A 17610-nucleotide genomic window follows, 5' to 3' on the forward strand; every position below is an offset into this window, starting at 1 on the left:
TGAAGTAGCCACCTAACCGTGCTTTATGCCTGCTTTTCTCCCAGAGCGGAGCAGACTTAGTTACCAGTATAATGAAATTGAGTTGACGTTAGGGTAACTGTTGCATTATCGCAATATTACACTCCATGGCCGTACTTTACAGTCATTAATGGCACTTAAAATAGCTTAAATTTAGCAGACTCTTTTATCCAGAGTGACTTAAAATAAGCAAGGTAAACCCATACATCAAACGCAGAGACACAGGGCCCTGTCTTATCCATTATGCCTAATCTTATTAGGCCTTATTTTGAAAACATTTACAAATAGAGAAAATAACCTGGCATACCGGTACCTACAGTGAGCTTGTAGGTGTGCTATGTTAACAAATTACAAATGCTTTCAAAATAAATTAAGAAAAAGTCCCACAGGTAAACCAAGCACCTTGCATCAGTCTAAACAATATACTAGAAAAATATTTAAGAAGAAGCTGTGTATTAGCTGTGTATTTCACCACCCATGCCCTATTCAAACGTGTGTGTGTGTGTGTGTGTGTGTGTGTGTGTGTGTGTGTGTGTGTGTGTGTGTGTGTGTGTGTGTGTGTGTGTGTGTGTGTGTGTGTGTGTGTGTGTGTGTGTGTGTGTGTGTGTGCCGCTGTGAGCTTGTAGATCTGCTACTTTCACTATTTTAATTCAAATTAAATAACAATTAAAAAGGAACAGTTTGCTTGGTCATACAAGGGTTTTTCCAGCCGACACCAACAGTGACAAATGCGCTCTCATTTTGTCCTTCAGTTTCTGGGAGGGACTGGCTCCATAAACCACATAGCAGAGTGTTTGTGTTGTTCCGTCTCATTTACTTCAGGGGTAAAACCCGCTCTTTATTTTGATGCTAACCCTAGTGCGCGAGTAAGCTAAGAAGTAAACCAAATTAGAGACAGATCTACACAGAATCAAGTGAGAACACTTTTTTGTTATCACTCGGAGAGCTCCCAGCGCAGTAACCAGGGATTTACTGAGGCTTGTACAACTGTTTACAATGGCCAGTTAATTGGCTGGTTTCACTGGGGGAGGATTTAGAGACACAGGTTTTCAAAGTGGGGTCGGCGGCCCCCAGCGGGGGACACAAGGGGGGTGGGGGGAGAGGGGGGGGTGGTTGGAAAGGAGAGTGGGGTGGACAGGACACACATAACTGTATAAATATATTATATACAGTACACAATTCCAATGAAATCAATGATGATGATTTTTGTCAATTTGACATTTTCAAAATTCTTCCAAAATGATGAAAACGCAGATCTACAAGCTAACAGTGCGTTGAAATGTTACATATTGTGAGCTTAATTGTGAATTGGCAGTTTTTTCATTTGTATTGTATTGTATTTTTCTTTTCTTTTTTTGCCATTTCACAATAGGGTTATGAGTCATATACATAGGCTATGGCTATTTGTGGGTCCTTGGCATGGAAACCCTGGATTCAGATGATAGTGTGGCTGTGGAGAGAGAGAGAGAGAGAGAGAGAGAGAGAAAGGAGAAAAACAGACCAAACAGACAGAAACTGCGTTTCCAACGGACATACGGATGATGGAAGCGAGATTAGAAACTACGTTTCTAACAGTTAGAAACTGCGCAACAGGGAAATGTCGACAGAGGAGAAGGCAAAGATAGATGGAGCAGACAGATAGAGCCAGAGCCAGTTGAAAGATAAACCGTTGAAAAAGAGAAACAGACACTAAGTGCAAAGATATGAAGACTAGAGGCCACGGAGAGCTGGAAGCAGAGAGGGCTATCCTGCTTGCACTGGGCTCCGCTCCCACTCAACGTTCTCTCTCATTAGCCAAAGCCAGTTTCTCAGGACTGGGGTCAGTGCCTGTTCAACATAATGCAGTCCTCTCCTCAACGCCCCTCTTGCCAAAGCCAAGGAAACGAAGCCGTACAGCATTTCGTTGCTGTTGGGCAGAAAACCTCTTATCTCCATACTGTATATTAAAGTATTAGTTTTTTCTCTAAATTAATGTCCTACTTGATTATACAGTGTCACACAAGATAATCAAAAGTAGCAGATCAAGAAGCTCGCTTTGAGCTTGTTGGTCATTGAATTTGATCCTGAACGTATTGCCACTATTGCCAAAACGTCAACATAAAATCTGCACACCAGAATGATGCTCCCCTTGCGCGTAATGTTTAACGTTTGGAGCCGGGAGGCTCTTCCTCAGACCAATTAAGTCTGAGGATGTGCGTGTGCAGATTTTATTGTTATCTTATGTTGTAATGTAATGCCATATACACATACTGTAGATACAAGAGTGTCGCACAAGAATAGCAGATCTACTGTACAAGCTGTCAACGCCTCGGGATGCGAGGGGTTGTGAGCTTGTAGCCAGGCTTTTTTCACTATTTTATTATTATTATCTTTTAAATAATAATAAAAAAGGAACTGTTTTGGACTTACAAGGTTTACACCCAACGCTACACTAATACCTTCATCGACTCAGACTCAAAGAGGATTGGAGGCACAATGGACCGCTGGCACATGAAGCGACAGCGTACTAAAGTGGAGGGGTTTAGAAAACGGGGCCGACAATGATGTCAGCTCTGTCACTTTGCTCCCTGGAAAGAGCTGAAGAACGGGGAGCGGAGTGTTTGCAGGTTTCTAGGGGTTTTAAGGGAAGACACACTTTCCGTGCGTCCTTAATTTAGCAGAGGCACTCGTGTTGCTGAAGGCTGTGGGGCTTATTGCATTTTAAATGCATCCCAACATGACTTCTTCAAGCCCTATTTTTGTTCATCACTGTATATAGGGTTGGCATCCAGAACCGGAGGAACCAGATCCAGCAATGAGAGGAACCCGAATTGGTTCCATCACATTTGGAACCGGATCACACTGTTAAAGCTGGCATGTGGAGTGGACTTCATGTCTGCTGTACCAGGGGTTCTCAACCCGTGGGCCGCCAAATTAAAGAAAAGAAAAAGAAAGAATAAAAACTTTTTTTTTTGCAACTGAATGGCTGGAAAATGGAAATTAAGAGCTTACATAGTACACATATAGTGCATGCATAAACTTTCCTTAATGATTATATCTGGTTTCAGTAATTATTTATGATGTATTTTCGCTATTATTATTGTAGCGGTCAATTCGTATAGGGGGTGGAGAGGGGTCGCGAGACACGGCCAAAGCATTTCCGGGGGTCCCCAGCCAAAAACATTGAGAACCCTGGCCTGTGCTATACAATTACAATACCGGCGGTTCTCAAACTACCATAACTCTGACAGTTCACACACCAATGGACTCGTCCATGGACTTGTCCATTTGGTTGCAGAGGGAATCGATAAGGAACCGGAATCATACAAAATCGTAAAAGGATCCAAACCCTACATTAGACAATGTCCCAAATGTCAGCTTTGCAGCGCAATCCCTGAAATCTTCATTAGCTGCTGCATGTGCTTAATGCTTACTGCGTATCGGATGCGTCTCAGCCCTCAAAAGCTGTTGACATATAGTATGTGTACACTGTCTCTGTATGCAGTGAGCTAAATTCTGTGAAAGCGAGGGCAGACCTTACCGTACTCTGCGTCATTGAAGGTCCCTGCCAAGGTCTTACACGAGGAGTTGTCCCCGCCGCACACGCCACACTTGTCATTCCTGGCCTTGGAGTTGAGAACGTGGTCGCAGCCGGCCTGCTGCATATTCACAGACATGGAGAAAGTTGCGATATGGATTTTGTCCAGTTTATATTCAAATATACACTGGACAATATACATACAAATGTGCACAATATATATATATATATATATATATATATATATATATGTATGTATTCCTCTTTGTTTTGTATTTGTTGTTGAAAATACTGTATGTATTATTGTGCACATTTTTTATGCTACGTTGATGTGATTTGAATACATAGGACCATGATAGAAACAAATTCCTACAGGACTGGTTTGCGCTATGCTTTTAGTCATAGGGCTGTATTTTGCGTGTCTTAAGTCCCAGGTCTTATTCCCTAACTTGAGTAAACTAAAGACCTGGAGGCGTGATCAATGCTCTTTGGCCACTCAGAATAGCCAAATGGCATTGATCACGCCTCCAGGTCTTTAGTTTACTCAAGTTAGGGAATAAGACCTGGTACTTAAGACACGCAAAATACAGCCCATAGTGTCATAGTGTACACAAGGTGCAGTAACACTAACAGTATTTAACCAATCAATCATTCATTTCAAATATGTTTTCAAATGAATCTACAGTTGATTGAGTGTGTGAGACTGTTTGTTGTGTGTCTATAGATACCCGACAAAGGCCTTGAACACAGATGTCGTAGGTGTCTGGGCCACACGGCGTGCCGTCGATGACGCGGTCCTTCAGCTGGTAGTAGGCCATGGTACCCACAACCCGACAGAAGAGCTTACATCGATCCTTCATTAGAACTGCACGGGAAACGGAAACAAACGGAAACAGAGGAGAAAAACTGAATCAAAGCTCACAAGAGTGTCACGCCTTGTGACATCATGCCTCCATATATGGTTACTACCTCGTGACATCATGCCTCGTGACACGTCACGCCACCATATATGGCCATCTCCATACATGAAGATCACGACACTGACCTCATCTAACCCTGGATAGCCATACATGGAGAAGACTGGATCATCACCTAGATCTGCATATATGGAGCTGGCCAGCAACTCTATATATGACCTCAAACCACAAACTCTTAGATCTCCATATATGGAGCTGACCTGTTCTGACATTCCATATGTTGATCTGACCTCATCAAACCCTGTACACCCAAGACACGCTCCATATAGTATATGGCCAGTACAGAATTCTTTCCATATGTTGATCTGACCCCCCCCATGCCAAAGCGCCAGCGCTCGCCCAGCAGTCTGCCGTCTGCTGCCACCCAGGCGGATGCGTGCACGCGTTCTCGCCCTCAGGACATCTTACTGGTAAATAATAAGAGAGGGGAGTATTCAACCTATAGTCTTTACTTGGCTCTGGCGTAGTGGAAAAGAAAACGACCGCAAATGTATTTACATTTTTTGGCAATGGGATCCGCAGTACATCGAGCTAGATTAGCCCAAATTATATCAGTTATTTGGAGAAATCACTCTCTATTTGACAGGGTACTGATGCCGGCGTGCTGTCTTGTTTGCTTGTACAGCATGAAACTGGATGAATGAATGGTTCACAGAGGGACGACTGGCACGCTGCTGCCGCCCGGCCAGAATCTCGTGGTCTTTGCCAGATGGCAATCTGCAGTGTAGCTCTAAGCAAACCATCCCAGTAAGGAATGGGATACTTTGTAGAGCAGGGCGCTCGGCCAGCCCAGGGGACTGATATGTGTGGGTGGGGCTGCGTGCTCTCTGCAGACACCCCACCCCAACCCCCACCCCTATCATGGCCATGACTCAGTGAAATAAATAGCTTCTGTCAAACAACATCCCATTCCCACGTCGAAGGGGAAGAGAATTTGTCAAAGCCGGACAAAAATGGAGGAATGTTGGAATGGGGAGACCTTTATAGTTTCATCTCGTGTCTTTACATTGATGATAATGAGCCATTTGGCGCAATTGTGCATTCCTTTTCGCACTCCCTAACAGAGATTTGAAATAAGGAAGCATGATAGAGGAATCAGCGCTGGGGCAACCGCTGAAGGGGATTATGAAGTGCCCGGCCGGTAAACCGCTTTCGGTGAAAACGTCCTCTCAGTTCAGGGTTGTTTAATCTGGAATGATCTACCTTTGTCCATAAGAGATTGTACTTAATTTCCATCCTTTAAATTCAATCAAAAAAATCGAATGGTTACTCGACAACCAAACCTGAGGCCATGTAGTGCATGAACTACAGAACAGATATCAATTATAATTAACCACGTACAGTGTGTGTGTGTGTGTGTGTGTGTGTGTGTGTGTGTACTCACTGCCACTGTACTTGGGGACCCAGCGGACGGTGGGAGGTAGACCGTTGATGTTGAAGTGCTTGCCGTCAAAGTGGGAGCACTGCTCCTCGCGGAAGTCCTTCTGCCCTCGCGGACACGGCTCCGTGTTGCACGAGCGGAACTTCATCCTGCGCCCCACGCAGAACTTACCGCCGTTCCTTGGCCTGGAAAGTAAATATCATGGCGGATGAATTTGAAAAAAATACTTTATATTATGGAACAAAGCTAAATACAATGTCAATGACTGAAACGTTTTGGTCAAGTGTTTCAGTAGACCTTCAATGAGATTGAAGGATAGGCTACTTATCATGAATGTAAAAATGTTACATATTATTTAATTTATTTTATACATTGTGATGGCACATGAAATGTATACCTCCTGGAATTCAGCCTCCACGTCAATCATTCAAAAATCCCAACAATGTGTTAGGCTATTGACCACAAAATATGCGCATAAGACTATTAGTATAACGTCGCTGTCAGGCAGACACCTCGTACCTCCATGTTTATTTTTAAGTGGAACAGCAATGTCCTTGTGTCCGTGTCCGCCTACCTATGTGATGTTAATGAGCACCAGTATGACTATTAGTACCAGTAGGGGCGCTGTTGTGCCAGAAAAGAGAGAAAGAGAGCTGAACTGTAGCCTGCTAATGAGAGAGAGAGAGGGGGGGGCTGTTGCACCACTCAGTTCACACGGGTGTGATTTTTTTTGTCAGCGTCGCATAAAAGTAGTGAAAATAGCCGATCTACAAGCTTATAGATCATGTTTTTTTTTTAAATAGCGCTTTAGGACATACTAAGTGTTTCAGTAGACCTTCAATGAGATTGAATGGTAGGCAGAGAAATACACAATAATACATATATTTGGCAATCTATTTGGCATACTAAAATATCTAAAACCATGAAAGAAGACCCCCCCCCCCCCCACACACACACACACACACACACACACACTTGCAACTCACAAGAGGTTTTATTTATCGCTCTTGTTCACGTGCAACAGCGCTGTTGTGGACCGTTGTTGCTTGTTTAGTCTCATTAGATTCTTACTCAAGGTGTGTTATGGGTTTGGATTGTTACCACACGGCTTTGTTATGTCTGACTGAGACTCAGATTCTTCCCAACGTTGTCATGTCCGTTTAGCATAAGCGCGACTTTGGGCTTGTTTTTCCTGTAAAATCACTTGTAAATATGAAGTCATATCGCTAATCCCCCCCCCCCCCCGCCCCCCCGTGTGTGTGTAGCCTACAGTATGTGCGTGCGTGTGAGATCACGCGTCCTGGTCGCTTCTTTCTGTTGCTTTGTTTTAGTAGAACCTGTAAGTTTGTTTCTCTCAATCTGGCGTGTTTCTTACTCTGGCTTGTTGCAGTCTCTGGCGGTGCTCCGGGTGCCTCCGCCACAGGAGCGGGAGCAGGCGCTGTATGGCCCCCAGGGGCCCCACTCCCCGTGCACGGGCCGCAGGTCCAGCTCCTTGTTCACGCACATGCCGTGTTTGCAGTACTGCCAAGGAACAAGGAATTACACAAATTATGAAATCAAATCAACTCACATGAATAGTTTCTGACTGGTTGGAATGACGTTGGTGTGACGCAAGTACAGGGGTGTCAACTATCTGGAATTGTCACTTCAGTTTAACCACTTAGACCAGGGGTGGGCAACTTTGACCTCACATGAATAGTTTCTGACTGGTTGGAATCATCACGTCCACGATGTTTCACAAGTTAATGTACTGGGTCAAATTACTATGAAAACACATGAAACTTTGTGTTTTTGTCACGTCACTCACAACAATCCCCGTCACTCTGCCTTGTCACCTAACTCAAATCCCCGTCACTCACTCCAGGCAAGCCCCCAGGTCATCGTGACATCAGCCCCCTGGTCACCCCAGGCAAGCCCCCAGGTCATCGTGACATCAGCCCCCTGGTCACCCCAGGCAAGCCCCTAGGTCATCGTGACATCAGCCCCCTGGTCACCCCAGGCAAGCCCCCAGGTCATCGTGACATCAGCCCCCTGGTCACCCCAGGCAAGCCCCCAGGTCATCGTGACATCAGCCCCCTGGTCACCCCAGGCAAGCCCCCAGGTCATCGTAACATCAGCCCCCTGGTCACCCCAGGCAAGCCCCCTGCAGGTGTCCAGGTCATCGTGACATCAACTCCCTGGTCATTCCAGGCAAGCCCCCAGGTCCCCAGGTCATCGTGTCATCATCATGACATCAAGGACCATATAATATAGCTCGAACCAGAGCTGGTTGTCTCAATAGATCTCGCTGTAGTGGTGTCCGATCCAAACTTAACCGGGATGCAGAAATGTCTAACCCAACGATATCCGGTTTGTAAATCCAGATATCACTGAGGACAATTGGGCCAAATATCCTGTCTCGTATTTTCTTACTGAGCCACTGCAGGTGAATTTCTCCTGAGATGTACCTGCTATGCTCTCAGATTTTAACTTGTCTTGCTTTCGTCTAGAGTCCATTGTTTGTGCAAGCATTTGAAAAAAAAAGAACCCCAAAGGATACTTATCATGAATAAATGTATGTATGTTACATATTATTTTAAACATTGTGATGGCACATGAAATGTATACCTACTGGAATTCAGCCTCCATGTCAATCATTCATAAATCCCAACAATGTGTTAGGCTATTGACCACAAAATATGCGCATAAGAATATTAGTATAACGTCGCTGTCAGGCAGACCTCATACCTTTTTTTGTCAGTGTCGCATAAAAGTAGTGAAAATAGCCGATCTACAAGCTTGTAGATCACGTTTTTATTTATTTTTAAATAGCGCTTTTGGACATACTAGGTTTCCGCCTGTCAGTGACGAGAAATGGGGAGGGGGGTGCGATGTGACAGCGTAATCAAACGAGGTGCAACGCGCCGACGAACCCCTTGCCAAGGAGCGCTATAACAAAGCAAAGCAACCGGCGGAGACATTTCCCCTTTTGGTGTGTAACCGAATCCCCTCCTCGGTGGCTAAGATAGCAGAGGGTCCTGTTCAGCGAAAGAATGCGGGACAAGACGGCGTCTGTCTGGGCGCTGTGGACGGGGAACACAGGCAGGGCACGAGGCACCGGCGGCACCGCGATAAGAACAAAACTCCAGGAAACCCTAGAGTTGTGATAACAAAGGCCCGACACAAAGCTCATTACTGGGCCCGACTTCAGGAGCAGATATTATTATAACCTGTATGACCTGAAGACATGCAGGATGCTGCCTTAAGGACGCAGGGGGTCTTTCTTTAGAATGGCTCATAGAGGGGTTCAAGGTGTGTGTGTGTGTGTGTGTGTGTGTGTGTGTGTGTGTGCGCGCGCGCGCGTGTGCGTGTGTGTGCGTGTGTGTGTGTGTGTGTGTGTGTGTGTGTGTGTGTGTGTGTGTGTGTGTTAAGGGGGGGGGGGGGGCATCAGGGGCGCCAAATGGAAAGGAAAATGAAAATATAAATAAAAATAAATAATAATAAGGGTAATAATACTAATAATACTACTACTACTAATAATAAAAATAATGTGGCCATTTTCAATCTGGCATCCCTGTTTTAGGCATTGTTAATGTGCTAAAAGTTTATAATAATAATAACAAAAGAGGAACCATTTTGGTCATACAAGGTTTCCACCCGACTCATTCCAAAGGGACCCCTGTCTAGTGAAGTCTACTATGAGACATTAGAATCTGCCACTTCGGAGCAACACGGTGAGCTCTCTGCGTTTGTGCATGCCCACTCCCGCTGTCGAACACAGAGCACAAATTACACAATTACACAATTACACTGTTAAACTACAGTAGAAAAAGTGGTCTCCACCAGGAGGATAGGAGTTTTTGTGATACTGTACATAGTGAATACCGATAATGTAAAGACATTTGTTTTGCAAAATTCGGTCTCATGGCGGCGCTATAATTAAGTGGCATTTTTCCTCAGCGTAGTGAGTATGTGCATGCGTCATTTCACAGAAATCACACGCTGTGTTCATGATTTGAGCCATTTTGTTCTAAACGGGTCAGTCATGCAAACTTTAGATGTCAATCGTAGCCAATCAGGATGGAATATGAAAAATGTAACAGATCTGTTGAATATAGAGATAGTGTATACCGATTTGTGTGATGTATGGTTAAAATGTGTACGAGTAAGGTTAGTCGTTGGCATCCACTGTGCAGAGCTTGGCATCAGATCGGGCCAACGGTGCCGGAGATTAGCTGTATATGGACGGATGGACACACGGACGGACGTAGTGTAAAACATACTCTCTCTCCATGACTTCGGCCTGGTCGAGACAAAAACCAGGGAGCAATTAACAACCAATCAAAATCCATCTCAAAGTCATCAGGGAAGACGAGAAAGAAAGCCAAAGTTGGCCAGTTGTGTACTGTATGTGAGCCTCGGGTGCACACCTGCAAAGTATGCAAACACGCACAAGCAACACACATGGCGGCTAGCTAGCTAGCACTGCCTGTATGTGTGCAACTGCAAAACATTTGAACGTGTAATGATGGAGTGTAAAGTCTACGCACAGCGACAGACAGGTGTTAACCGCTGGAGGCTCACAGGACTAAACAACCTACAAACTGTTCCACCATAACCTCCCCAGACATGGCCTTGAGTAATGACTCGGCCATTTTACTCTTTTCCTCCCTTTTCCCTCATGCAACTGCACTGAAATGTCCCCCCAAAACAAGAGAACAGCCTTAGTTGATGAATTTAAAGTGCAATTCGTATAATGAGGCATGAATAAGGAATGTGCTAAAACAAACCACCTCACATGAGTGGATGGAAATGGCTTCCACACTGCGATAAAGGGGAAATAGGTGCTGGCCCCTTTTTGCGGGTGATTAAAAAAGTTAAAGCTACACTCCGGGACTTATTTTAATGACTAAAAGGATACAGTATATCAGTGGTTCTCAACCTTTTCTGGATCAGGGACCACACATCGTGAAAGCATTTGGCGTTCGTGGCCCACCCATCTGACCTCTCAACACGGCGGCCTGTATTTTCAGAGCATGTTGATTTCAATGATCAATGTACTGATTGTTTTACACCTTGGATCAATGGATCAAATATGGTATACATTTTTTACTATTAAATGATATATCATAATTCAAATCATAGTGTTTTTGGGGGTCCCACAGGTTGAGAACGAGTGACTTAGGCGCACCTATTGGCTGACGATGTTAATATCGTAATAGTAGCTTTGCTGCAGTCTGGTCGACGTTTGCGATTACCTCTCACAAAACCTTTGTTTGTGATCACCTCTCACAAAACCTTTGTTTGTGATCACCTCTCACAAAACCTTTGTTTGTGATCACCTCTCACAAAACCTTCGTTTGTGATCACCTCTCACTAAACCTTCGGATTGTAGCTTTTAAGAGTCAAAGAAATGAAAAGAAAATGGGAAACTGGCATGAGAAACATTCTGAGGCAATTGTCAGAGACATGGGGAAGTGGGCAGTTTGGGGCAGATTGACTCCTAGCTTAGATAAATACACCATTGCTACTGAGTGCCCTAAAAATAAAGCCCCCCCCCCCACACACACACATACACACACACACACACTTCAGCTCTGGCTGTCAGCCAAGCCCCCCCCCACCCACCCTTCCCATGGGAGACTGTGAGGGCCGAGACTGGTAGACCACCGCAGCGCAGCCAGCCGGTGGGACCTGAGGAGCTGTCAAACACGAGGCGGACTGGCTGTCACACAGGGACCAAAGACCCTGTAAGCCTTTAAGGCATTACACCCCCCCCAGTCCCCCAGTCCCCCCCACGCTCCCCACTGGCTCCATGTGTTTACAGCCATTTTGTTTGGCTTGAAAAGGTGATGCAGGTGAAAGGAAGAAAGAAAGAAAGACCCAACCAACCAACCAACCAACGGAGGGGGAAAAGGAAGGGGAGGAAACATCTGTGTGGGATCGGGGGATGTGTGTGTGTGTGTGTGTGTGTGTGTGTGTGTGTGCAGAGGGGGCATGCTCGCTTAGGGTCTGGAGGCATCTGGAGGCCACGCTCAATTCCAATTAGCCCCTCATCTGTCCGAGGAGGACAAATACGGCCCGAGGAGATGCTGATGTGAAAGGCAAGCCCCGTGGAAGTCCCCGGGCAGCACAGCACCGCACCGATGGATCTTACAAAGGTTGTCAGATTGTGTGCCCTCAATTGGGAGCGCGGTGAGACATTTAAGGGTCTTGTGAGAAAAACCTATCCAGCTGTTGCGCGCATGTGTTTCAAATTAGGAATTTCACACATGCATGCGGCGCGCGCACACACACACAGACACACATTCTTGCTGACTCATCGACACATTCAAACACATGCGCGTGCGCACACGCACGCACGCACATTCAGCACACACGTAAAAACATACTGCCAAAGTATACGCATACGGTATATGTAATATATATTCTTATGTTTTTGGGGTCGCTCAGGTGGCGCAGTGGTAAAGTATATACCTGCCCACCACGCGGAGTCTGGGCGTTCGAATCCAACCACGGTGTATCTGGCTTTGTCGAGCTTTGTCTGTACGAACACAATTGGTCCGTGTTCGGGGGGGGGGAATTAAAAGATTTCAGTGCACTGTGCCTACACATGTCGCGACCGCAGGTCGCGACATGTGTAGGCACAATGCAAGGAATAAATGCATTCGCCATGTATCCGAAGGAAGTCTGATCCAATCACTTTTAGATTTCTCCAGTTTAATCCTGAGTTTAAGTTTTTTAGTGTTCAAGATCTAATTTTAGGCATGTTTAAGCCTCGAGGAAAATCCGTGTTGAGGTTCTTAATCCACTGTTTTTCATTAAAACGTCTTTGTCCTACTGTCCAGTTAGGATTGTGTTGAAGTCCAGCGCATTTTAGAGCTCCAATGCCGTGCGCCATAAAATGTTGCACCAATCTTGTGGTTGTCTTTTTGGCATTGTTAATATTGTATCTGTGTCGTCCCAGCCTAGTACCTATTGTTTTACCTGTCTCTCCGACATATTGTAAACCACATTTTTCACATGTGATTAAATAAATGCAGTTGCTGGTTCTGGCTGTTATTTGTTGTTTAATCTCCAAGACGCGTTTTGTGGTTCTATTTTTTACTAATTGTTTGGGTTTGAAGTATTCTGGTCCCTGGCGTGCTGGTGTGTTGATTTCTTTTAGCTTGCTGTGTACTAGATAATCTTTAAGGTTTTTATTTTTTCTGTAGGCCGATATAATTTTATAATCTTTTAGAAGATCGTCTGTTCGGTTCTCAAAATTCCTTTTTATTCTGTTGTTGGCTAGTGTGCTCTGTGTTGAATAACTGGTTATCAGGGCCAATTTGGGGCCTGTATCTCGCACTTTTATTTCTAAGAAGGTTTTTTGGGCTTTCCGGAGGAAGGTCCTAGTGTATCCTCTTAGTCTGAGGGCATTAAATAGAGTTTTACAAGCTATTTTGAAATCACTTCTTTGCGTGCAAATCCTATGGAATCTTAGTAGTTGTGATTTGACTATTCCTGTGTAGGAGTGTGTCGGGTGGAATGACGTTTTGTGTAATAGGGCGTGAGTGTCTGTTTCTTTAAAGAATACTTTTAAGTCTAGTTTCCCATTTGTGTTAAAGTTTGGGCCCTTGAAGATTGTTACATCAAGAAAGTCAATCCTTTCTGTGTGTGTCACATATTTTATCGTTATGGATCTATGATGGCTATTTAAAACATCAATAAATTCCTGGAATTCTTCTTGGCTATGTTCCCATATTCCAAATATATCATCTAGAAATCTATAGTAATGTGTCGGTTTAAGTCTGCATTTTTCTAGTGCGGTCTGTTCCCATATGCTCATGTAAATGTTTGCATAAGATGGTGCAAATCTCTTTCCCATGGCCGTGCCTTTGATTTGTAAATAGAATTTGTTGTTAAAGGAAAAATCATTCTGGGTTAGATTTAAGTCTAGTAATTGGAGTATTTCCTCCTCTGGTCGACTTGTGTCTGGGTATTTACTAAAGACTTCCCTGACTGCTTGGAGTCCTGATTCTGTTTCAATGTTTGTGTAGAGGCTGTCTATATCTATTGAAAATAGAAGGGCCTCCTTTCCTACTTTAATAGCTTTAATTTTGTCCACAAAATCGTAAGTGTCTTTTATAAAACTGGGGTGTTTTATCGACAGTGGGTTCAGGAAATATTCAATAAACTCTGCTGTCTGATACGTCTCGCTGCCACAGTCCGACACAATTGGTCTCCCGGGTGGAATTTCATATGGTATTGTCCATGAATCCGGGCTTTTGTGTATTTTTGGTAAAAGATAAAATATCCTAGCCCGTGGGCTATCCTGTCCTATTATTAATGAATGAATTAATTGACATCACGACTACATTGAGGATAGAATCAGGATGAAAAGCAACAAACAAACAAAGGAGTAGGGAGTTGTAACCCAGTAGCACCCTTACAGTGCTTAGAAGGAGTAGGGTGTTGTAAGTTAACCCAGTACCATCCATACAGTGCTTAGAAGGAGTAGGGTGTTGTAAGTTAACCCAGTACCATCCATACAATGCTTAGAAGGAGTAGGGTGTTGTAAGTTAACCCAGTACCATCCATACAATGCTTAGAAGGGGTAGGGTGTTGTAAGTTAACCCAGTACCATCCATACAATGCTTAGAAGGGGTAGGTTGTTGTAAGTTAACCCAGTACCATCCATACAGTGCTTAGAAGGGGTAGGTTGTTGTAAGTTAACCCAGTACCATCCATACAGTGCTTAGAAGGGGTAGGTTGTTGTAAGTTAACCCAGTACCATCCATACAATGCTTAGAAGGGGTAGGTTGTTGTAAGTTAACCCAGTACCCTCTATACAGTGCTTAGAAGGAGTAGGGTGTTGTAAGTTAACCCAGTACCATCCATACAATGCTTAGAAGGGGTAGGTTGTTGTAAGTTAACCCAGTACCCTCTATACAGTGCTTAGAAGGAGTAGGGTGTTGTAAGTTAACCCAGTACCATCCATACAATGCTTAGAAGGGGTAGGGTGTTGTAAGTTAACCCAGTACCATCCATACAATGCTTAGAAGGGGTAGGGTGTTGTAAGTTAACCCAGTACCCTCTATACAGTGCTTAGAAGGGGTAGGTTGTTGTAAGTTAACCCAGTACCATCCATACAATGCTTAGAAGGGGTAGGGTGTTGTAAGTTAACCCAGTACCCTCTATACAGTGCTTAGAAGGGGTAGGTTGTTGTACTGTAAGTTAACCCAGTACCATCCATACAGTGCTTAGAAGGGGTAGGTTGTTGTAAGCACAGCAGCATCTGCTCCCAGGTCATCAGCTGGCTGCGCTGGAAGTTTTAGCGCCCTGTAATTGGCAGGAAGCTACACAGGGAACCTGTGAACCTAAGCCATACATCACTGCAGGAATGAGAGGGCAGGGGATTGATTTTTTTCTGTTTTTTTAAGGCCCTCTCCGGCCGGCTCTTTCATTTTGACACGTACGTTTCCAAAAGGCATCATCTTTCATGTCCCTGGGTCGTTCTTGCAGCTCCGGATTTGGCCTTGGCTTTGGCCACGAGACTGATATAGGGTCTAGAGTAGACCCCCCATTTCCAGAGAGATCTCCTTTAAGATGCCCCTTTATAGATGGATCTCCTTTCAAGTCAAAATTTCTGCAGACTGAGACCCACTTCATAGACTCCCATTATAGAACAAATCCTTTCCTATAGTTTCACACTATACATGTTTCTAATAATGTTGACGGCATAATTACGAAGGGTTCAGGGTTTACCTTACAACAGACAGAGAGAGAGAGAGAGAGACAGACAGGGGTTACCGGTGCAGAGAGAGACTTCAAGGAGCCAAAGTTTGAGATTGTTTACAGAGCTCTGCATGGGAGGGCTGCCGCTGGAAACAAGTGCAGCTATAACTGAACCCGAAGTACACAGACTCATCTTTCAGCCCAAGCATGCATATTTCCTCTGTTCAACGCATACTTCCATGCACTCTTTCCTCATGTTTCAAGGGTAGGACAGCGAGAGGAAGGGGAGGGGAGGGGTGAGGTGGTGGGCATAACAGAGCATGATGAAATCCAAGTCACTCCTTTCTTCTAACCTTCCCTTCCCTCCTCCTCTCACTCTTCTCTTCAGTGCTCTTCTCTCTTCTCCTCCTCCATTCCATCCTGTCCTATCCCTTGCTTGTCTCTTTGTCGAAGCGGAGTGGAAAAGCTGTCATTACCATGAATGAGTGGTTTGGCATCCATCAGCTCAGCTGTGTCATTCACCTGTACTTTTGCGAGACACTTTTACCTTTGGTCTCTTCCTCTCTCATTTTACGTCAACAAACACATGCCTATATGCTCTTTCAACAGCCTCCACTACAGTACGCTGCAGTACAATACAGGTGTTTGGATACGAATAACTGAAAAACAAAGGGATATTGTACTTACACGGTAAAATGCAGGGTGTTAACCATGTGAACCATAGCATCCCACGACTGGGCATGTCATAAAAGATGATTATTCGATCGCAGGTGAACACTCACACCTGGCTCAATGGGATGCATTGTGAGCTTGCAGAGCAACAATTTTCACGGTGTGACGTAAAAGGCTTTAAGTGATAAACCACTTATCCCAGCATCCATTTTATGGAGGGGACATTAGCCAAAAATAGCAAATATAGAAGCTGCAATCTCAATATACAAAACTGCAACTCTCAATTTAACTCTGAGAGTGCACAAATGGATGCCTTCAGGTCCAAGTGTTTTACAGTGCACCCGTCACTATTTGGTGCCGTGCAAAAAGACCATGCACACCCATCTCTGCCCCTCCGGTGATCTGACAGCGCCATGAGCATTGAAAGCTCCACTCAGTAGCCACCGGACACAGTTAATTCCACCGGCAGAACGGCATGAATGCTAAAACAACAATCCTCTTGTTAGCCCAAATCCAGGGATATGTCTGCGATGACGGCTAATCAAAGTGGCTAACATCCTGCAAAACATCCAGAGATTAGAGTGACACCGATACCGCTCTCCCAATCCTCCTCCAGAGCAGACACACTGTACACACTGTACACACACACACACACACACACACACGCTTCACTATACTTGTAAGGACGTGAACATTGTAGGATGAAGAAATTGTACTATCTACAATTTTATGAATGGAAAATAAATAAAGCAGAAAATAGCAGATCAGCTATTTTCGGTGTACGACACTGGTACATAAGAATATAGTACCGGTATATCGTTTATTTGTATGACTAAATATCTAATCATAATTTTATAACCTGAATCACTTCCTAAGTGTAAGCCTTTTTTTAACCATAAAACAACTGTCCTCACAATGTCTTATTTATAAAAGTCTAATATACTTGTGGGGACATGTGGCCCTCACAAGTATAGTGACACACACACACACACACACACACACACACACACACACACACAATACTAATACCAGCATCGTACGACTAGTCTGTCAGACTGCCAGGAGGACTGAGCCAACACTTGCCGCCTTGGCCAACAAACTCCCATGCTGCCCCTGGCTTGGCTTTCCAGAGACCTCACTATCTCACTGCGATTGGCTGAAACCAGAGCAGGTCGCCACTCTGCTCCCATGGAATGCTCTGGAAATACAAGAAAAAGGTTACTTGACGAGACAACATCCCGGGAACTCTGAGTGGCAAAAAACTACTTTCTAGCCTTGACAGCCAACGGAAAAGTCCAATTTGATTGTATTAAAAGAACAACATTGCAGCTATAGGGGGGGGGGGGGGG

At 44.6% G+C, this 17610-nt stretch overlaps 1 protein-coding gene across 3 annotated transcripts in view; it reads right to left on the minus strand.

The window, feature by feature from the left end:
* The window catches only part of LOC308314834 (A disintegrin and metalloproteinase with thrombospondin motifs 20), a 147256-nt gene that overhangs the window by 77774 nt on the left and 51872 nt on the right, over positions 1 to 17610 (minus strand). For all 3 annotated transcript variants that reach the window (XM_080762575.1, XM_080762574.1, XM_080762576.1), the window contains exons 12-15: positions 7269 to 7414; positions 5897 to 6078; positions 4264 to 4400; positions 3539 to 3656 (exon numbers count right to left, since the gene is read on the minus strand). In XM_080762575.1, coding sequence (XP_080618701.1) covers positions 3539 to 3656; positions 4264 to 4400; positions 5897 to 6078; positions 7269 to 7414 — 583 coding nt within the window. The remainder of the gene's footprint in view (positions 1 to 3538; positions 3657 to 4263; positions 4401 to 5896; positions 6079 to 7268; positions 7415 to 17610) is intronic.

Source organism: Protomyctophum bolini, assembly GCF_963924005.1.
Source record: "Protomyctophum bolini genome assembly, chromosome: 4".
NCBI classification, from domain to species: domain Eukaryota; kingdom Metazoa; phylum Chordata; class Actinopteri; order Myctophiformes; family Myctophidae; genus Protomyctophum; species Protomyctophum bolini.